A 23,897-nucleotide genomic window follows, 5' to 3' on the forward strand; every position below is an offset into this window, starting at 1 on the left:
CCAGTTCACATGGCATTCACTCCACCTCTGAGGCGGGTCAGTTGTACTGTACAGTTATTGTATATTGAATTATCAGGACTCTGGGTTTTACGGGACCCTCGTGTTTTTAAGAGACCTCTTAGTCCTCTTCACGAAAAGAATGGAAAGAATTCAAAGCATTACATTGTGTACATATGGATTGAAACATTTCAAAGGGTATAATAAGGTGCAAAATGTATATTATTTAAAGTGTTTAAAACAATTAGACTGTGGTATTAAAGGGCATGTGTTCATTTACAGTGTCTCCATTTGACTTTTCTTGCATATTTGCGATAATAAAAGGATGTAATGATGTATATCTGATGTGTGTCTCATTGCTCTCATGTTCTTCCATTAACCTTAACTAGGGCAGTGCCCGTTCGGAGCTTGTGCCTGTCGAAAATGGCCCAATTGCTTGGGCCCCAGAAGTTCTGCTTACAGCGTTGTCAAGTACCGCTGTATGGCTGCTTGTACCCGTCAAGTGTGAAGTTGATTGGATGAACAGTTCTTGAGATATGCGAAGGACAGTAACACATACGTAGACAGAGAAACTTTCTTTATAGTTAGATGTTGCTGCTACAGTGCTACCTATTGGCCAAATGGCACCAAATTTGCCATGGTCACTCAAACATCATATCTACACATGTCCACCAAACGTGGTCCCAATAGCTCAAAACGTTCAGAAGATATGGCATTTTTTGTAATATAAGCCCTGCCGACAGCATTTGAGCTAACTTTGAGGACCAGCTGTAGCAAAACTGTATGAAACATCAACAATCCAAAAATGAAACTTTTTCCAGCTTGGTCCAGAGATGTTCTGTACCAAATTTGGTGATGATTGCTAAAAAAATTGTAGGAGTAGCAAAAAAATCGAATTTGGACAAATTTCTAAATGGGCGCAAATGGGCGTGGCTTATATAGATAGATTCATCTGGACCAACAAAATCCAGGGAAAAATATATTGAGAATATATATATACAGAGGATATAAATATACAGAGAATAAAAATGTTTCTGAGACTTGTGGTTCAAAAGTTACAGCCCAAAACATAGTTCATTGTAATAGCGCCACCATCTGGCCAAACTGGACCACATTCAAAAGTGCACTCCATGGGGTCCCCAGCAATACACCCGCCAAGTGTGAAGTAGATTGGATGAGTGGTTCTCGAGATATGCAAAGGACACACAGAGGGACAGACAGACAGACAGACAGAGATTCCTTTATATTTAGATAGTTAGATAAGTTAGTTTTATCAGGCATTGTTTGTACTATCGGTGTTTTCGAGACGTATTTATGCAGATGATGCCAACACGTAAGAATGTATGGGGTTGCTATTGCTGTATATAAGTTGATCTCTGTATCCTGTAATTGAACTGATGAAACCTGATGAATCCCCCCATCTACTTTACACAAGCACACATGGAATCCCCGTTGATTTTTAGCGAAGCGGGAAGGTCGTCTTCGAGACTGAATCCAGATCAGCCGTCTGCGGCTCCAGTGGGACCGAGGAATAGGCCGAGATCTTGAAAAAAACAATATGCTCCCAAACTCCAATATTTTACACTGAGTTAAACAGTTTGGTCTTTTCAAAAATGCTTCTGCTTAATTAGCAGCAGAAACCTAGAGGGACTTTTCATAGTTGAGCAGCAGCGCTTGACTCAGTTTGTACTTAGCATGTGCAATGTTAGAAATGGAAATGAAGCAGGCTGAAATTAGTAGTTGACTTAAGTAAAACTGTCTTGCAAAAACATAACAGCTTATTTTTTTTCCTTTCCAAGAGTGAGGAATGAACAGAGGGAAACATATTGCTTAGTTATTGAGTCATTTTTGAGTAAAATTTACATTTTCTTTATTACCGTTGAGACTCCCACAGTAATGTGTATGCTGTTAGAGTAAAAAAAAAGAAGAAATAGACAAAGTCAGCATCTGCTCAGTTTAGTAAACAGCGTATTTATTCCTTTACAAAATAGGTACAAATACATAAGTATTGTTTTTTCACACAAACAGGAAATTTTCAAGATATGTACAAGAGTTTACCAAAAATAACGTGGTTCTAATAAACACATAGTTTTGTAAACAATATTTACAAATCATCCATACATTGAAATGTTATTTCCCCCCTCTGTTTACATCAGTAATATTGTCCTATTATTTTGGCTAAAAAGCTGAAGTAGTAGTAGAAATGTCCTCCTGTGAACCCACCAGAAACCATAGAAATCACTAATAAAATCATCGGAAATCACCACAATAGCTATTGTTGTGCTTGTCTTTAAAACATGGTATTTTGGAGATAAAATTTATGAAAATGTGTTAAGCTTAAAAGCCAATTAAAAAGAAAAGAAAAGAAAAGAAAATATATTAATTGTTAAAAAATAACTGTCTTTTGACAGAAGTTGGCAATACTGTTTACTACTTAAAAGAGTCATTTCTTTGCTATAATACAGTGACAGCTTTCAGTTGTCAGGTAAAATAGATATAAAAAAAGTTCTGTCAAAATGTACAACGCACAACAATTGTTTCAAATGTCACCAATATTTAAATAAATTTCAATATGACAAGAAAAGCTGCATAGAGGCCAAGATATTTAGTTAAATAGAAAAAAATACATAATGGACAATATTACATTATACAATAAGGATTTGTAAAAAAAAAAAAAAATTAAAATAACAAGGCGACAATGCAATACAATGTAAGAAGCAGGCGTTTTGTCCCATTCCTATATTCAGTCAGTAAAATAAACAAAATGGGGAAAAAGTAGAAATCAATTTTAGGTTGAAATCAACTGATTCCTTCTACAGTTTAACTTTACAGCTGCGATATTCAATTTGGGATCAAAATACAAACAGGTATAAGTGCTTTTGTCGTTCAGTCATTACCAAAGTAGGTGGGTAGCTGAAATGTAATTTTTTTGCCATTAATGTGCAGATGGGACAGCGAGAGGAGAAGATAAAGGAATGTCTGTTTTGATCCGAGGTCTCACTCTCCCCAGTCACCCCGCCTACAATATTAACCAAAACTTACCTTCCTAACAGGTAAGTTCTTGAAGAAGTGAGCATGATAGTACACAACATCAAGTCATAAAAACAATGTTCACATTATGTGTGGGTAAAATAAAAAATACTGACACGGGTGACCAATCAGAAACTGGCGTCTTAGTGCGACTCTAATTTAGTTTAACGACCTTTGCAGAAAGCTCATGGGGACTCCATCTTATTACAAATACTCTACAGGTGAACAGAATAAATTGTCTAATTCTGACTCATTCAAATCACAAAACATCAGGTCTCATTATATTGACACACGGGTTATTTCCTTTTCCTACAAAGCTCACGTGTGATAAAAATATACATGCTGTAAAATAATTCAATACGAACTATTTACACATACAGTAAGGAGATTGATCGTGATGCTGTTATTTGGAATCCTAATGTTTGAAAACGATGTCTCGGTATAGAAATCAATAAAGTCTCTCATTTATTATTGAGTTCAACTAATAAACTACATTCATTGAACTATGTTCAACAAATAGCTCGCGGAGAATATCGTAGGCTGCATCGAGGTGCGAACATAACTGTCTTACTCTGAGGTGGTTCATTGAAGCTACTGCCGACGACGTCGAATAAATAGTTACCCGACATACATGGAACCAGTTCTGGGTCACAAAATACACTTTGTTCCTTTAACAAATTCAACGTCAACACAAAGAATCTGATATGGCCTTTAAACTCAACGATCTAACTACACACCATGAATCTAAAACGGAGAAGACACGGAACAACAGTTTAATTTTTGTTTTGTTTTTCCTCTCTTCTCTCTTTCTCTCTTCTTATTAAAAGCTACATCAAAACGTCACTACAGTACATAATGGAGACACAAAGCTGAAACATTAGACCTGATCTGAAGGCACGTGGCTGGGAAGGAGGAGGAGGTCGAGGCGGGCGCTGAGCGGAGCGGAGGCTACTTGAGCAGGGCACGGTAAAGGAGGAGGGAGTGGGCGGTCTCTCTCTCCTGCTCCATGTAGAAAATTAAGTCCCTGAGGTTGACGCGAGTGATGCGTTGCCGCGTGTACTGGCGCGATGAGGTGGACGGGGCGGAGGAGCTGGCCGGGGAGCCCGCCGAGCTGCCTGAAACCTGGAGACAAGGGAGGGGTCAAAGGGTGAGAAGGGAGGACTTCACACTGGTTCCTTAACATTTTACATTCCTACACATGGGTTTTAAGGATTAATATTGCCTTTAAATATAATATGACAATGATTCAACCTATATTCAGTATATACAGAAAACCCTGGTAGCTATCATGAACAGTGAGATTTTCAATTGCTGAGCTTATGAACAGAAAAGGCACCATTTCTAAAAACTGAAACTGCATCGACAAAATGTTCAAGGGAAAAGACTCAAAACTGGTTAACTGACAAGAAATCTCCAGGAAATGAAGTGCAGAAACACAGCAGCAAAGATTCCTGCTAAATACAATTTTGAAAAATGGCATCATGGATTTGCAAATGTTTACTTTTTTCAGGGAGGAAGGAAAGAAGGCATCTTTTGTCACTGATGTGGCATTTGGAAATCACAGGATGGGCTTTTATCAGCCTTAAAGAGCTAAGAGGTCATGCACATTAGAATAAAAACATTATGTTGTTACAGAAATGATAACATTTCTAATCATATATAATGGGTAGGGCTGTGTATTGGTAAAAATCTGGCGATACGATACGTATCATGATACAGGGGTAACGATTCAGTATATTGCGATATACTGCAATTCTTTTAAATCCTATTTTAGAAAAACTGTCATAGTATAAAGAAAACACCAGAAATACACAACATTTTTAGAATAGGCAAAAAAAACTTGTGGGTACCAATAGAACCCATTTTTTAATTTTTTGAAAATGGCCATGCCAATTTTTCCTCACTGATATTTCGCCTAACTTCGATGCGCTTTACTTTTTATTTTTTAATCAATTTTATCTTTAAAACTGAGCCCACTACAACCTCCAAAAGATCAAATAGCGGCCAGGCCCGACGGCGGACCATTGGATTTTTAAAAGGTTAATTAAAAATCAATACAGTGTTTTGGATAATCGATACAGTATCACAAAACATGATATCGCAATACTCGAGTATCAGTATTTTCTTACACCCCTAATAATGGGACCTAGCAATAATTAGCTATCCTAGCGGCAGAACATTGGATGGATTGCCATGAAATTTTGTGGCCTACAGACATTCATGTTCCCCAGAGGATGAATCTGAACGACCTTTGTGATCACCTGACTTTTCCTCTAGCTAGCTCCACCATGAGGTTGACATTTGTAGTTCAGAGTGAAATGCCTAGAGGTGTATTGGATGGATTCTCATGAAACACTGGACAGACATTCATGTTCCCCTTTGTATGAACTGTAATAAATTTGGAGACCCCTTAACTTTTCATCTGGCGCCACCAACAGGTCAAATCCTCAATTTGATTAACGACCAAACATCTGCAAAACTAATCACATTCCCATCCGCCTCAGCTGTACTTTGTATTTAGTGCTAATTATCATAGACATGGAAGAATTACACTCTTCCAAAGCTGTGTAGGAACCCTGAAACTAATCAGGGGACGGGAGGGAATATTCCAGCTCTGAGCTTTCAGCACGAGAAGGTGCTTGATATTAATCAACAGCGGACATCAACGCTGCTATAGTGACCTTCAGCAACACACACTGCAATCCAATTGCTTGAGTGTACCGACCTCATCGAGGAAGTTCCTTTCTGTATCAAGCTTTTTTTGTGCAGATGAGTTTTTAGGTGAAAATAAAATGATTATGCTTTTCATTAAAAAAATTTTTTTGACTGTTTAGGTTTGTTCACTTTATCTTCTCCCTTTACAGATGTGTGTTTTGCACTTTCTCTTTCAGGCGGTTTGTCCTCAGTTTGCCTCTAGTGAAGGAAAAGATCTTTGTGACGCAGCCGAAGGGATAGTTTCCATGGTGAAACATAGAAACTGTTCAGAAGTAAGCAGCAATACTATGTTTCCCATTTCCCATAAATGAAGTAATCGTTGTTGAATGGCTAACACATTGACAGTATCAATAGTAAGGAATGCTGTGGTCTCTAACAAAGTATACACCTCCAATTAAGAAAAGTAATCCCTCTCACAGAGCATGAATGAGATCAAACAGATGCAGTAATAACAACCAGATCTTCAGGTGCAGCGGAGCGTTTGGAGATTTTTTTTTCTTCAAACTAGCTGAAGCCGAGAAAAACATTGGCAACGTGCTCCGACGGCAAAGGAAACGATCATTTTTATTTTACGGCTCTTTACGTCGCCCCGAATACGAACAGATTTCCCCTCTAAATGAACAACGCCGCTGACGTAGATCTGAGCCGACGTCCCGCTCTGAAATGGAGCCCTCGTTGTTTGTATTTGATCCAGGAAAAATGAGAAGGACTAAAAAGGGAGTGTATACAGAGGCTGATACAAATCAAGGGATGCATTTACATTTGGAAATGAGAAACACTGGGAAACAAATCCAGCAAGTGCCCACACTTGAACCCAGGCAGAGAGAAATAAGACAGACGTTTCAGTCAGGAACACCCTCTCACAATTACATTGATTGCACCACTCTGTAAACACACAGTACAGACAGGCCTTAATTGCAAACATATGACGGGTATGGATTTACAAGAACCAAACCAAAGTCCCTCCAGCACCGCCCCCTCGTGTGCTTGTCTTTGTGTACACTGTATGACGGTGTTTTGTCTCAAATTTCCCCTCAGTACACTCTCTGACCCCTGGACGCTGGATGATGATGAGTGAGGGGAGCCAGGCCATTGTTCCCGCCAACTTAGCCCCAAACAACATCAACCATCTCTGGCAGACTCAGACTGGCCATGAGAGCACTGGGAGAATTACGGTAGCCTGGCCAGCTGATTGGTCAGCAGTGTTAGACCAGTGTTTTTTTTTTTCACTGTACACCTAGTCACATAGATTCTTGTTGGCAGATTATGTTAATACGAGTGATTTTCCCAAGTAAAATTAATTTTATGTGTCAACTCTGTAACGTCAATAACGCTTCAATTTAAGTGTAAGTATAAGATTTCACTTTGCTAGGTGTAATATATATTTTAAAATTAGTTCAGACTTAATGATTCTCATAAATCATCGTTTGGTCACTGCTACACCCCCACACACAAACACACACCTTCAAACCCACACACATGACCTCCATGCTAAATTTTAGCCTCCTAGGGCAAAAACTGTGGCCGCAAAAGCTTGGGGAAATGTTTGTGGACCGGCTGACCAACCGACCGACAGACTGATACGCTGCTGGTCGCACCTAAAAATAACATGCTAGCAGGGCCGCCCTCAGCACGTTATAATGTCACAACTACCCTCCCCGAGTTGATTCTGTGTTTTTAAAAACTAATAAATGATAACAAAACTTGTGGGAAAGCAGGAGATGTGTGTATTCTTGGAAATAATCCAGAAAATAAAGACATATCTATTCTTTTCTGTCAGCTGGAAGTACCTCCAGTTACTCAGACCTACCAGTCCAGTCAGAGCTGTGAGGAAATGCCAGGTGCAAAACAAACACTCGAAATCTAATTAATTCCTGTAGACTTATTATGGAAATGCAACTGAGTAACTAATGAAACTAAAGACACTTGGCTGTTTTTAACTATTAACAATGTTTGTTGAAGCAGTTTTTGTGTGTAGTGATAAAACTAAAAGATGTGTTACAGTATATGTGGTCTGTTTTGAATGTGTGGAGATCGGCCTGCATGGCTGATGTTAGATTCCAGGCATGAATTATTATCCCTGTCCGGCACTGGTCTCTGGTCAGTAATGCTCATATGCTGGGAGCAACGTGGGTTGAAGCACAAGTGGGTAAAGCCAGCTCCCCGCCACCCCCCTTGGGGCACACCAGACCCTCACTTTGGGGAGCGACCCCAGCCTAATCAGGTCAATCATGGCTGACCACATGTGAAAGATGGGCCTGCCTACTGCCATGCCAATTACTGCCACTCACAAGTCAGCTCGGCGACGGGGCCACAGATTCTACCAATCAAAGCCATCCATCCACCTGGACGGATGGGCAGCAGTAGCCACAGGCAGTCGGTGCTGGGGTGGTGCCGTCGCCGCAGTGGTTGATGACGGGTAGGAGAAAGACAGTGAGTATAGCCAGATATCGCTGGTCAGGTAGTGTGCCACAGCTCCCAGAATGCCTCATTCCCTTCAGGGACAGGGGCAGCCTCAAGTGATCCAAATACAGGCAGAAAGGTCAGCGCTCGTCCAGGAATTCACTCAACGCAGCCTCTCCTCTCCCCTCCGTCTTTATATGCCCTCTACATGCCAGCAACCCAAACACGGGTATGTTGTTGTCGGTATCTATGGAGACCAATCCCTCTCGCCAGCACACGCAGGAAATCATGTTGTGGAGGAGGGAGCGGGGATGGGAGGGGTAAACACCGACGCTAAACAAAGCAGATGGCTGAGTGTCAGTTAAAAAGGAGAGGGAGACATCAACAACCACGCTTTCCCTGTCGCCGGCAATTACACAGTAATTGTGTCTGAAATTCAATGAAAAACAAAACGGCAGGCTTTGTAAGGTCACAGTGGATGAAAAGAAAAAAGTGAGAAGAAGAGGAAGAAGCAAGAGAGCAGAGGCACAGAGAGAGAGAGAGAGAGAGAGGGGGAGAGAAAAACTGAAAGTCTCAAAATCAGCTTGGCCAAGAAAGATCCATGAGGCAAAAAACAGCATCTGTCATTTTATCTGTGATGGGCGCTCGGAGGCATTATGTCATATGACATATCCATCGTACAGAACGCGCAGGGATACTTCGATACATCTCTTCAGACATTTGACTTGTTTGGAGCTGGGGACAGAGAGAAAAACACAGAGAGAGAGAGAGAGAGAGAGAGAGAGAGAGAGAGAGAGAGAGAGAGAGAGAGAGAGAGAGAGAGAGAGAGAGCATAGAACCCGAGGAGAGGAGAGGAGAGGAGAGGAGAGGAGAGGAGAGGAGAGGAGAGGAGAGGAGAGGAGAGGAGAGGAGAGGAGAGGAGAGGAGAGGAGAGGAGAGGAGAGGAGGAGCTCGTCTGTAATAAGGCCTCTTTGCTGGCTCTGGTCTTCAGCCATATTCTGTTGACATACATGACAACGTGCCAACAGGCCAGACACATTACTTTACACCATTTCACCCTTCCATGGTTTCTCACACACACACACACACACACACACACACACACACACATGTTCATCCACAAAGAGAGAGCCTGAGTGGGTTTGTGTAGCTGACAATTAGTATAATAGACTGCAGTACGACAGACTACAGGGAAACACAGAAATACATGACAAATGCCCCAAATGCCCATTCTGACACGGGAATCAGGCAAATAAACTACTGGAATTTCAATAATTAAGATTTATCAATAAAGATCTATAAAAGCTCAAACCATGTGTCAAGAGAAGTGACTTTAAAGGGATAGTTCAGGTGTTTCGAAGTGAGGTTGTTTGAGGAACTTATCCATAGTAAATGTATTACCTCCAGTAGATGACGGCTGGTACGCCCCCAGTTTAGAGAAACAGACAGCAGTTACCGCATGAAAGCAATGTATTGCTGCGGACTGGGCCGGCAGGAAAACGTATTTTAGATACCAAAACGAAAGGCTCACCTTAAAAAAATCAATATCAGTTTAAGTCTACGCTATATTTACAATATTTTTGCCGGTTTACCTTGCTGTGAGACAGCGATACAGTCTGTGTTTCTGATGGGGAACTGAAGCTGTTATCTATGCTCTCGCCAAAGCAACCAGACTCCATTGAAAAAAACTGTAATTTTACCTCACAGGGAACACGGGGGTTGCTGGTCTAGCGCTGCCTCAATTGGTTAGTTTATTTGTATTATTGTGTGACTTTGATTAGTTTGGATTCACCAAAGTCACACAATAGCACAAACAAACTAACCGATCGAGGCAGCGCTAGACCAGCAACATCCGTGTTCTGTGAGGTAAAATTACAAGTGTGTGGTGGATTTGACGAAAGCACAGATCGATAGAACGGCTTCAGTTCCCCATCGGATAAGTCTGTCTGATGGCACTGATGCACTGATACCGATACTAGATCAGATATCGGGCAGATACTGACTCAAATAGCTAGATTGGGTATCGTGACAGTGGGGTCAATCTATTAAATTCAATTATATGTTTATACAGTATACTGTATACATTATATACTGAATTTTGAATTCCAGTGTAACTTTTGACCAATTTGTTGCTGCACTAAACAGGTTTACACTTGAATAATAATTCCTGTTAATTCTGAAGATTTTTTACCAAGTTGCTGGAGTACGATTTATTTCTATGTATTCATTTTTTTTTTACTAAGTTAGGAATGCAAGTTTAAGTCAAGCTTGATGTTGCCTTACACTGAAAAGAATGATCCCAGTCACTTTGACACAGTGAGGCGTACAGCTTATTAATTAAACAGTGGTATTGCATCGGTACTCGGTATCGGCTGATAACCAAAGCCCAGGTATTGCTATCGGTATTGGGACTGAAAAAGTCAAATTGGTGTATCCCTCGAGTTGCTCTTTGAATAATTGCAATTTGAAACTGTTATTATGTGTTATTGGAATGACTGGGCCCCTATGTTTAGACACCTCATTCAATGTTTAATATGTCTACGGTACTCAGAGGTACAGAGAAAATCTGGATTTCCTATTAGAAGGACAAAGTCAGCAGGTCACACTTTCATGTTCATGTTCGATGACCAGCAACATTCACCTCAAGTTCGAGGGGCCTAAAATGAATTCCCGTTTTGCTAAATTTACTTTTGATTAATAATGTATGTTTTCGCCCTCTCTCTCTCTTTCACACCGTCTCTCTGCTTTTGACTCCGTCTCCAATTGTGCAGCGGCAGCAGCGATGCTTGTAGGTGTCTTGAGGAATTTACATTCAGTCCTTTATTGTTTGAGAAGGGAGAGGGGGTTGGGGGCAGGGGCAGGGGCGGCGGTGGGGTTCTTGCTGATCTGTGGCTTTGAACCCTGAGTGGCACCTGTGCCTTGATGCCGGAGCCAATATTGGATTTGGCCCAGGTCACACCTTAGGGCGGTGGGTTAATGGCCCACTTTGCCAGGCACACAGAGCTGCTCGGCCGCGCACAGGCCAACTTGCTGTCTCAGCACTCCACTCCTCACTTCAGGAGAAGTTGCAGACAGGCTGCATGGTGAGAGAACACACACACACACACGTGTACTTTATGTACCGGTATGTGTCGACATCCCGGCTAACGTACTGTGTTAACTAAAACTAGGGGAGGGACAACATTGCTCAGCATTCTCATTGAAGGATAAAGACTAGCCCCATGTTGGTTGAGAAATAGATAAGCTGTTCATGATGCAACATTACTCTTTTGTTGTTATTACTTTGATGCTGAAAAATCCGTTTAAACTCTGATGTCTACGCTCCAGGCGGGGAGGCCATATATAGCGCAACAGAGACAGACTGTTGACAAGCTAAACAAAGAAGTGAAGCAAAAGCTGAGCCAGGTGGTGTACTTTTTTTTTCAAAAGTTGAAGCCAGGGTGGAAATTAGCAGCAGCCAGTCATCAGTCAAATACTGATGACTTTTGCGTAATGATTTGGTGGTCCACTTGTATTTGCTAAGTAAGAGATAATGTACGGCGAGATGGTCATTGTTGTGAAATAAACCCCGACGCAAAGTCTTGCATTGTCCTGAAGGGGTTTATTTCACAACAGTGACCCGCTAGCTGTACATTATCCTGCTTAATACACGGCTACTTACGTGAGAAATCAATAATTTGACACAAAAACGGCACGTTAGTGTCCAAGATCAGAACTGTGCCCATAGCAACGGTCTGTTATACATAGCAACGGTCTGCTATAAAGAAATAACAGACCGTAGGACGCTGTGATTGACCAATCAGAATTGAGTATTCAACAAGGCTATTTAATAAGAACCTTCAGGAGTATCTGACTGACTGACAAACTAGTTGTTACCCATGCTGGCTGACTGAAGGACTCCCTGATTTGCTGACTGACGGACTAACTGAAGAACTGGCTGGCTGAGGGCCTGACTGACTCACTGACTGGCTGACTAATTTACTGACTGCGACTGTGACTGACTGACTGACTGACTGACTGACTGACTCTGTGCCAGGGAGCAAAGCTTTCCCACATGTTCTCCTCCACGCCGCATTTCAGTCGGGGAACGCTGCCTCGTCCCCTCACAGTGTTTACAGCGCGGAGCCCAGCCGTGGGAGTGCAGCCCCGCTTCATCTCCACACTCGGCCTGAAAACGCCTCTCCTACGGCCGCCATTAATCAGCAACAGAGACTTTCTCTCTCTCCCTCTCTCGCCTCTCCCTTTCTCTCGCTCCTCTACGCCCACAGACATGCTGGATGAGGCCATTTTGAAAGAGTTAACAGATGTCGGCTGATTCGCCCCGGGCTCTCTGACATTGCCCGAGTGATGTATTTGATGTGGAGTTTATTCAGCTCTAATAAACGTATAAAGAATTAGAATAATAATTCACAGATGTACATACCCAGATTATATGCTGGAGCCGCTCTTTGAAGCAGACAAGGCAGCCAAGATTAACAGAACCAGGGGAGAGGATGAAAAGGGGTTTTGGTTCAGCCCGCTGATAATCAGAGAGGTCAGGATGGACTAATACCGCAGCTTTATGTTCATGCACCGACACAGACGGCCTTTGTTAGCATCACAGGTTCCTTTTCTGTGAAAAGCCTAAACAAGAGGCTGCCATTGTCAGTTAAAAAAACTGGAGCAGAGGGAAACAGATTAGCTTTATCTGTTTTTTCTCGTGTCATACGTGCTTCTGTTAATTTGTCATTTTGTGAACAGCAGAAAGAATAAAGGGGGAATACAAAAGGGATAAGAGGTGAGGTCTAGCATTCTGATCACGGCAAAAAAAAATGAGAGAATTACTTTCAAAACAAACAACTTCCATTTGCTTCACAGCTAAAGAACAACAAATCTCAAAAATGGCCAGTTGCAGAGCATCTTAATACCCACATAAACCATAAAAACAGCTACACAGCTCCATGGCAATGCATAGCAACCGTGCAGAATTTCAGTCAAGGAGAAAGAAGGCAAAAAAACACCTTATTACTTCTAACTCCTGCAAGCCATTTTGGTCTCCAAAGGTTTTAGAGCGCCGCAGGCCATGTGTCTGCAGTGTTTCGGGAAATGACTTGCCTTCGCACGAACACTGCTATGTTCTGCAGCACTGCTGCCCCCAGCATCCCCGCTCAATTTCTGTTTAACCCCTTCCTGCCTTCCCTCACACTGACTCACTGCAACAGAGAGCTCACACCCAGCACAATACTGTCACATTGTTCAGCCTCCCACAAACCGAGGCAAAGCAGACCAGCTTTTTTCACGAACTAACACATTAACTCCACGTCTAATTTGGCTACTTAAGCATGTGATGGCTCTTAACAATCGCGGTGCAGGAAAGGCGTAAGGTTACACGGGGCAGAGAAAAGATGGGAGCAAAAAAAAAAAAAAAAAAGCCCCTTCACCATTACACTTGATCTACTACAATGTGCGACACAGTTTGCACACTTGAGTGTGTATCAACGGTGGATTAAATCTGCAAACTCGTTGACACAACACATAATTAAAACATCTTGCTCGAGGTCAGGAATTTTCTAATTAGTAGTGTACTGACAAAGCTGCAATTCCATCGCCCTGAGTTTCAAAGTCCACAGGTTACCGCTAAGATGAAAGCCGACCCCGGAGCACTTTTCTGCAGGGCTGCTCATACAATTCCTCAGAAGACAGTCACAGGGTCACCGAGCTAAACAGTGCGCTGCACCCGGAACCTCGCTTCCAAACAAAGAACTTCAAACTTTCCTGCCTGGAAACACAACGTTGGCTTTTTCTCCCCCCTCTTTCTCTCTCTTTCTTTCTTTTCAACCTGAGAGAAACAAAAGATTGTGTGAAGGCAACCAGATGAGGAAACCATAACATTGTTTTTAATCTGTTTAATTAAAATGCTCTCAGCCTGGCTAGCTGAACAACTTCTTAAATACTACAAAGGCTTTTTTTTTAGCTGGGTCTTTGCAACTTCAGTCGGCAACACCATATAGGATTGTTACATTTTATTCATATAATAGTTATTATATGAATAAAAGTCCTATTGTCTACATAATAGTACAACAACAGCTACTATAACAACAATGCAGATAATGCTTTTGTTGTTGTGATTCATAAATCAGCTTTATTTGTCTGCAGATCAGGATCCAATCAATAATCCACCAAACGATGCGTTCAATGTCTTTCCTCTCTGGTGTTTTCTATGGAGTGAGCAAAATAAAGCAGCTGGGAAATGGCTAACAGCGTGCCTGATAAGCTGGACAATTAACGCAGGCCAAGTATCTTTGGCTACATAAAGTATCAGAAGTAGAACTTTTCCCAACATTAAATATTCAAGGCGTTTCATATATAAAATGAACCCAATTAGAGTTAAAATAGGAGAAGTGTAATGAGTCTCAAGTCAGAATGCTTGTCTTCAGAACTATTCGCTAATGAGCCCTTGTTGGTTTTGCACACTTTACTTTCAATGGTGTGGCGCTGTCATTTTCTGCCGCTTTTTAATTTTTAATTCAAGTTGAATGAGAGGGTGGTGACTGAGTTAATAATCGAGGCACCGGGGTGTTTTTGCAGCCGCCGATGGATAGCTGGGAGAAGTTGCCAAATGAGGCTCGTGGTCCGCCCTTTGATGTCTTTGCGAAACGTTCCAAATAGGAACAACCAGTTAACAAAAGCCTATCAGTTCAGAGTGGTATATCGAACCTAAATGACCACACTAAGGGGGGGACGCATCCTGCAAATGGCCTAATTAGGGGAAAAGAGTAGGCTAGCAAAATAGCACTGAATAACACAGAATCCCAGCACTAACAGACTGACTCGAGAATGAGATAGGAGACCGAAAAGGCAGCGCGGAGCGTATCCCGCCGCTCCGCAGATATGTGCTGTGTGCCGAACTGTCAGCCTTCACATAAATCCTCATATGAGCGGTGACACATTTCACTTACAAGGAGAGGAACGCACCGAGGGGGCCACAGTAGAATATGCAGATGGAGGAGATAAGGAAGCACATTTACAGCGGAGGGTTCACACTACGAATTGGTCCTTGATCTCAAATTGACACAAATGGGGCCATTTTTGACATCATTTAGCCATCACAGGCTCCGTTCCGGCGCCGCTGTCACTGGTCCCCATGCACCTGATGTGACGCCCGCTAAGTATATGAGGCAGGGAAACGGCTGTCTGAAGAGCAGGTCTGATTAAAATCCAGGCTCTTCTGGGGAAAGAGCAGAGCTTCATGTTTTATATAGATGGCCCAGAAAAGACGAACCGAAACTTTACTGGAGGATTTTTTTTGTTTTAAATAGAGAGCCTCTGTGAACATTTGTGACCCCCAGTGTCAATGTTTTTAATCCACCAAGCTGTCAGGGTGCGAGGCTGATAGCTACTCAGAAATAAATGTTTCCATTTACCATTTGGGGCATTTGGGTATGTCAACTTCAATATATACTGTAATAACATATATAATATACTACTTATATTATTACTAGGGCTGGCAATCAATTCAAATAGTTAAATCGCGATAACGTGCATGATTCTCCATATAATCGCAAATTAATCACGCATTATTTATCTGTTAAAAATATACCTGAAAGGGAGTATTTAATACTCTTATCAACACGGGAGTGGACACATATGCTTGCTTTAAGCAAATGTATGTATATATTTATTGTTGGAAATCAATTAACAACACAAAAAAATGACAAATATTGTCCAGAAACCCTCACAGGTACTGAATTTAGCATAAAACATATGCTCAAATCATAACATGGCAAACTGCAGCCCCACAGGCAACAACAGCTGTCAGTGTGTCAGTGTGCTGACTTGTCTATGACTTGCCCCAAACTGCATGTGATTATCATAAAGTGGGCATGTCTGTAAAGGGGAGACTCGTGGGTACCCATAGAACCCATTTTCATTCACATATCTTGAAGTCAGAGGTCAAGGGACACCTTTGAAAATGACCATGTCAGTTTTTCCTCGCCAAAATGTAGCGCAAGTTTGGAGCGTTATTTAACCTCCTTCCCGACAAGCTAGTATGACATGGTTGGTACCAATGGATGCCTTAGGTTTTTTAGTTTCTATATGATACCAGTGCCTTCACTCTAGCTTTAAAAACTGAAAATTTGTTTTGTTAATGCGTTAAAGAAATTAGTGGTGTTAAAGCAAATTTGCATTATTATCGCGTTAACTTTGACAGCCCTAATTATTACTACTAGTTCTGCTGATAAAAATGAGAAAGACAGAAGTCTACTGATTCCACATACTGCGGTACATTTGGCACTGCAATGTCAAAATTAAAATCATATAACACACTGTCAATTAGTAGTGTGGGTGGGTTGGGGGGGGTATTAATGGCAGGCAGCATCACAAAATTTGGACTCAGCTAAAGAGATCCTCATTACAGTTTTTCTGGCATTTTCCTGGAGGCCTTGTTCCTCCCATCAGGTTCCTCTTCCACGGGCCCAGAAGGCTTCCTTCCTACCTGCACAGCATTTTGGCAACCTGCTTTATTATACCACATACAACAGCATCATTTTCCAGGCAGCTGCGGTGTGTGTGTGTGTATGTGTGTGTATGTGTGTGTGTATAGAACGCTTATCTACATATTGACTTGGTTTAAATCCACACCCTTGTCTGCCATAATAATTACACATCTTGTAAAAAGGAAGCACTCAATTCTTCCTGCACCTGAGGCGGGCAGCTGCAGGACTTTGCCCACCGGCGCCCAGCAAACACACCTCCGGCGCCGCCTGGTATCCAAACAGCTTCGGCATACACACCCACGGCCATTGCCTTCAATGGCGTAATGGCGCCTTTCTATTAGACTCCAACTGAACAGAGAGGCGCCAACGCAAGCACGGTTTCCATGTATTGCGGGAACAAAGCAGTCGGGATCGGCCCGACAGGTAATAAAGTCAGCAGGGGCCTGTTTTATAGTTGTCAACGAGTCAGACCACACACACGCACAACTGCACACACTTCAATACACGGACACACAACAAAGCAGGAGTGTGTAGTGACACAGGCCAGCCCAGGAGGTATGTTTACATTTTGTGGCTCTCTGGACCTTGTTGTATGTGTATATAAAAATCACTCCAAAAGGCCAGGCAAGCCAAAACCACATCTATTGCTCAGAACTGCAGAATGACACGTAATCAGAACACCACATCCAGCTATTCACAACTCTCCCAAAGTTCTATCAGTGGAGGGCGTTCATTAGTCCCAAAAATACATAATTTATGCAATCTAAAAAATACATGTGATCATGAATCAAAATGGGAATGAGAGACACAGAAACATTGAGGTTCTCTGGTGATGCCAATTCTTTGTTTCGGAGAAAAAAGCGAATAGAGGTCAAGTGCTGGGCAGCTGTCCTGCCAAATAGGGGTGTAGGAAAATATTGAGTATCGCAATATTATGATTTATGATACTGTACTGATTCTCAAAAACACTTTTATTTAATCAAAGGGTCACATGCAAAGATTAACACAGTCAATACTTTATTTCATTGGCAAAGAGATGCACCATCTCAGTGTATGTGAAAGTAGTGCTATGATGCTGGATGTTACAAGTACTGCGATACATGCAAATACCCATCCCACTGTTCTGATTGTATAAAAAGTAAAACATTTTACGCCGATTGTATTCATATGGTGGTGTGTTCTTTATATTATGACAGTTTTCCTGAAATTAGATTAAAAATACGCAAAATATGCAATATAACATCTGGCTTACAATATCGCGATATATTGAATCATAACCCCTGTATCACCTCATGCAAGTACACATCCCTACTGCCAAACATGGGCGACCACAACATTGTTGTTCTGCTGCGTAGAGGCCAGATGAGAGCCAGATCTAGTGACACTGTATGGCAAAATAGCAGCAATCTGTGTTTATTATAATACTTTTTCTCTCAGACTACACTACCGTATCTCAGAGAGTATCCATGCAATGGTTTAGTACATTAAACAACAGTCACGTCAAATCTAACATATTGTTTAATTGTACAAACTTGGGAGACATTCGATTAGACTGCATGCTAACTGACACGAACAACACACCACTGGGAGCTCACACACACATTTTCAGCAGCACAAGCAAGCGTCTAAAACGGCACCGGAGCCAACAGCCGTCATCCTCCCTCCATTCAGGACTGATAACATTCATGTACGTGGTGACGTCTGAATTCTGCCGAGATTATTTGTCAAAAAATGCCTGAATTTCACAGTTAATTGGCCTCCCTAATTAGCACAGGATGTCTAATTCCCATTGCAGTCAGTGTGCTAAATGGTAAAGCTTTAGCAAACGGATGCCATTCCTTTTTCGTCTGAGCGGAGCGAGAGTCCCCGCGCAGGCCGAGCTACACTGTACATTACACACTCAATGATCGATTCTAAATCTTAATTAGGGAAACGACAAACAAGCAAGGGGACTTAATGAACTGTGTACCTTGTCAAACAGCTGGCTGATTATATTTATTGAGATATATTTTAAATTTAATGATTCGGGCAATTAACTGTAGACCCCTGTGTAATCTCTGAGGGATGTAAAGGGGCCAGGGCGGCGAGCACCGGGGCCACGGACCTAATGGAAAGCAGCTGACACATATTTGTCATCCCCAGAATGCTAAGACAGGCATCAGCGGCTCACAAGACCTTGTGCCCAGGAATAAAGATATCATACGTATTTTTCTCCCTTGTGTGCTTCAATCCCAGTCATTTGCGGTCGTGGTTTACACGGCTCTGATGCCGTAATAACACGTGTTTCAGGCACTCTCTGCTTTGCTGGGACCTCATCCCATTTAATGATCTGAGATGGTCCGCAAAAACAATACAGAAACATAACAAAAGATATCTAAAAGTGGGCACAGTCTTTATTATCAGCGCCTTTTTTTTCACGGCCATCCATTTCCAACTTTTTTTCTAAATTGGTCAAATGGAAAGCAGTGAAAAGCGAGGAAAAAAAAAATTACGCCGAGCCGAAAAGTGCGACTTGGATTTAATATTTTATAATTGCCAAGGGACATTCTAAGATCAATGAATTTTTGCCCGGGACGCACATCAGAAAGAGATGTACTTCAGTCTTTTTAGGGAACATTGGTCTATTTAATTCCAGTGTCTGATGCATGTGAAATATGCCTTCCATGGCCTCCTTCTTCTTCCCCAGGCACTGCTGCAGGCAGACATTACCACTTTTAATGGGCCGCCATGAGAAGAGGCAAGCCAGCCAATAACCCATCCTCGCTAATGGATCGCCTTGTTTGTTCTCTTTCACCATTTTTTCTGAAGCTAATTTTAGATGTTCTGTTTTTCCGTTACAAGACAAAATAGAGGACACTGTATCGCAACAATATTTGAGCACAAAACAATAGAATAAATGGTGCTTAGACTAAAGGACTGATAAGAACTGTGTTATTGGAGCAATTCATTTACATGGGCCGTCTGTCGAGTTAAGTAGCTGGTTGTTGGTCTAGGTTAAGAGGGGTAGTTCAAGTGTAACTGGGAGTCAGAACAGGGGCTCTGTGTGTGGGAGACTGAGAGAAAAAAAGGTGCTTCTGGGCATTGTAGTAAAAAGCTTAGAGTGGAATAAAGGGGCTAGTTAACAGCAGTAGTCAACAGTCAACATATACTGGTATATTCATTAGTCATAATCTAAATTTAACCTTAATAGTCCAAAAAGTCCCCATGTCTTATCAAAACAAATAAAAATTTGAAATTAACATTTTTGCCATAAAATTAAAGGTGCAGTGTGTAGGATCTGGCGACATCTAGCGGTGAGTTTGCAGATTGCAACTAACTGAAATTTCTCCCGTGTGCCAAGCTTGGAGGAGAACTACGGTGACCGACGCGAAAACACGAATGGCCCCATCTAGAGCCAGTGTTTGGTCCGTTTTGGGCTACTGTAGAAAAATGGCGACTGGCTCCGTGAAGAGGACCCAATCCGTATGTAGATATTAACGGCTCATTCCTAAGGTTACGAAAACACAACGATTCTTATTTTCAGGTGATTATACACTAAAGAAAACATACTTATTAGTCAATCGATTCAAATATTTAATCGCGATTAATCACGATTGTCCATAGTTAATCACGATTAATTACAAATTAATCACACATTTTTTATCAGTTCAAAATGTACTTTAAAGGGAGATTTGTCAAGTATTTAATACTCTTATCAACATGGGAGTGGACAAATATGCTTATTTTACGCAAATGTATGTATATATTTATTATTGGAAATCAATTAACAACACAAAACAATGACATATATTGTCCATAAACCCTCACAGGTACTGCATTTAGCATAAGAAATATGCTCAAATCATAACATGGCAAACTAAAGCCCAAGAGGCAACAACAGCTGTCCCATAGAATCCATTTTCATTCACATATATCTTGAGGTCAGAGGTCAAGGGACCCCTTTGAAAATGGCCATGCCAGTTTTTCCTCGCCAAATTTAGCGCAATTTTGGAGCGTTATTTAGTCTCCTTCACTCTAGCTTTAAAACTGAGCCCGCTACAACCTAAAAATAGCAAATTGCGTTAGATAGATGGATCCCCCTAAATGGGACACACTGTTCCTTTGTCATCTGTTGTGATGTGGAAACACAATCAGTGTTTTTCTATCATACATGACCATTAAACAGATGTTGTACATTGTACAGATATATTGAAATATCATGGGTTCACTACCAATGACATTCCTACTTACATTATTAAAGAAAACAAGGTAATTCGTGAAGAAAATCAACTACTGCAAAAGTACGTGTATATTATACATATTAAGAAAAATGGAAAACGCAAACTGCTAGAGAAAAGCTATGATGCAGTGAATGTAAAGATGGTGCCCCATTCTTTAGTATTGAGTTTTAAGCAGAAAGCTGCTGCTTACAGGATGCATAATGTTCACCTCCACAATGAAAAGTCCTGAATCAGACTCTGGAAACTCAAACTACCCTCTATGTTGGCATTTCTGCCATCTAGTTGTAGTATTCTGCCTACTCCGTACATGTTACCACCTCCCCTCTGCCCTCCTTGGCATTCTTCTGCCCCCTCCTCTCACCCCCCTGTCAGCACCTAATGAAAGATCTTTTCCAGCTTTTTCTCCTTTCTTTCCCGGGGCTCAATACCTTGACAGCTGACAACGGAGCTGACATAAAACTTATAGTCAAAGGAAAACAAACTTAAATACATAGCGACAAGAAAACGCTGGCAATATGCTCTCTGGCAATGCCACGGCGCTGTTGTGCACAAAGCAATCAGGGTTAAATCCAACAGCATCGCAGGAGGTCCTATAAAAAACGACAGTAAGTCACACAAAGACACAGGAGTTTCTTAAGTGAGCCATAACAGAAAGAACTCTCCGGGCTCTCCAGGGCTCCACCATGTAAGTTTCAGAGGCTCCGTGTTGACGACTTCATTAGAAGCGCCCGCGCTCTAAAACTCTCGAGTCGTTCAACAACATTACCACACGTTAAGAATTTGGAAGCCCAGAGTTTCCATCTCCTCCAGGATGGAGGAAACACAAGCAGGCGCCGAATGGCAAAGCAGCGATTGAGGCGTTTTCCTCTGCCTATCCCTGAGTGGTGAAGGCGTAGGATGAGGAGAGTGGGTTTGCACAGCGCGGTGTAGCACAGCATGGGGCCCAGGATGTTAGGCTGTCCCCACGTCCCTGGCCAGCAGGCTAGCTAGAGAGCCAGCCATTATCAGCTCGCCTCCATAGCAGCGAGGCGGAGTGAGGGGAAAAAGGCAGCAAATTTCATTCTTCAGAAATTTAATTATATCAAGATTAACAAGGGAGGTAATTAATTTCTTTAAGATGGGTATCTTTAAAGTGCCTGGGGCTCAACTTTGTTGTCAAAACTGTATATTTAACCATTATTTCAGGGCAAAGTTTTAAAGGCAGAAACGAGGGGGGATCTCTACTTTGCCATGAATATGGATTATATAGGGTGTTGTTATCTAAATAGGGAGATTACAGTGTTAACACTAATGTGTACATTTACGTACATATGTAAATATTTAGGAATTTTCAAAAATGAATCATCAAAAATGGGTTGCATCAACTACATTTAAAATAATTTACCAAATTTATGGTCATGATGGATTTTTTTTGTTTTTTTTAGCTTATACTGAGCCCTTAGTGTTAGTCAGAGCTCTAGGCTAAAACCCACTGTATGGACCATGAGCTGATCCGGGACTTGTTATTTTTAAGGCTTTCATGTAAGTGCGTACTGTTTCCTCTCTTCAGGCTGACTTGAGATGTATTGTAGCGATGCAGATTGATGTATTCATTTAGATGGAGCACCATCAGCTAAATATAATTCATCAATATCCACTGATGTATCACAGTTACAGTACAATCAAACTTTATGCAACCAGTGAATTCTACATTGTTTTTTAAGGTCTGATTGGTATACGTAGGAGTCCTCTCTCCTTCACTGAGAATGTGTAATTACTGTCTTATTTCTGTAAGTGTGACTAACTCGAAAATTTAACCTAAATGAGTGGTGGAACGTGGACAGCCCATGTGTGTGTGCGTGCGTGTGTGTGAGAGGCTCTTTAAACCGCTGTCCATGAATGAATACATTAAAGCCTGTGATGCTGAGTCAAGTTGACAGTTACCATATATTCAAGAACTAACAGACAACCGTGGCGGCTACATTATCTCTTCTGCTCTCTGGTTCTATACATATTTTCAATTCATGTGCAGAGAGCAAGATACAAACGTGTCAGAAAGTAAATTATTCTTTTAACGCCTCATGTCTGTTTTACAAGAAACATCCTGAGAAACATCAACCCGGGCCACACACACACACACACACACACACACACACACACATAAACTGACTGGTTATGAGAACAGAGACGGTGGGACAAACAGGGATTCTCTTAAATACAAACATGCTGAACTGTCTAAGTATTGGATCTATTCCATATTCATGTCCATGAATATTTTTATTTAAATGGCAAACAATGTGGAAATGTGTGTTGTGTGCACACTAAATATCTGAATAGATCTGTCAAACTAAAGAACTACGATGTTTACGATGTAAAGAACTATGTTTTTGAAGCTACCCAGTACATTTATTAGAAAAATGTGTTTCTATGGACGGCAATGTTGGTTGTTCGGTCCACCGTTTTGGTCCAGACTGAAATAACTATTGGATAGACTGCCATGAAATGTTGTAGACATTCATGGACCCCAGAGGATGAATTCTGCTGACTATGGTGATCTCCTGACTTTCCCTCCAGCGCCACCATGAGGTTGACATATTTGGTTTCTAGTTAAATATACTGACGACGGAAAGATTGTCATGGAATTTGGTGCACATTTATGTCCCCCTCAGGGTGAATTGTAATAACTTTGGTGATCCACTGACTTCTCATCTAGCGCCAATCTGACTTCAAAATGGAATTTTGTCCAATGCGTTGGTAAATGACTAAAAGGCTTTTTGACTCTAAAGAAGACACAGTAGTGTAGTAGTGCTGGTTTGCACTATTTAAGACTGTGAATGAATCAGTGTGCTCCTGTGCCTTTTCCCCCTTGGAAATATCTACACAGCTTCAGCTGTTCTTTGTGTTTAGTGCTAACTACCAGATGTTAGCATGCTAGCAAGCTAAACTAAGACGGTAAACATTGTACCTGCTAAACATCATTTAGCTCAAAGCACCGCTGTGCCTGAGTCCAACCTCACAGACTCGTGTTTAAACTTACTATTCATGGTGACATTTAATTGGAAGTTGATGTTATTTG

The 23,897-nt window shown here is 41.5% G+C and overlaps 2 protein-coding genes across 4 annotated transcripts in view; one reads left to right on the forward strand and one right to left on the reverse strand.

Annotated features, from left to right (window-relative positions):
• Positions 1-23,897, forward strand: part of ss18l2 (ss18, like 2) — a 171,405-nt gene that overhangs the window by 56,084 nt on the left and 91,424 nt on the right. The gene's annotated exons all lie outside the window — the stretch shown is intronic.
• The window catches only part of LOC141752008 (transcription initiation factor TFIID subunit 4), a 95,620-nt gene continuing 73,670 nt past the window's right edge, over positions 1,948-23,897 (reverse strand). For all 3 annotated transcript variants that reach the window (XM_074609735.1, XM_074609744.1, XM_074609752.1), the window contains one exon: positions 1,948-4,149. In XM_074609735.1, coding sequence (XP_074465836.1) covers positions 3,976-4,149 — 174 coding nt within the window. In that variant the 3' untranslated portion in view covers positions 1,948-3,975. The remainder of the gene's footprint in view (positions 4,150-23,897) is intronic.

This window comes from Sebastes fasciatus, chromosome 2, assembly GCF_043250625.1.
Source record: "Sebastes fasciatus isolate fSebFas1 chromosome 2, fSebFas1.pri, whole genome shotgun sequence".
NCBI lineage: Eukaryota > Metazoa > Chordata > Actinopteri > Perciformes > Sebastidae > Sebastes > Sebastes fasciatus.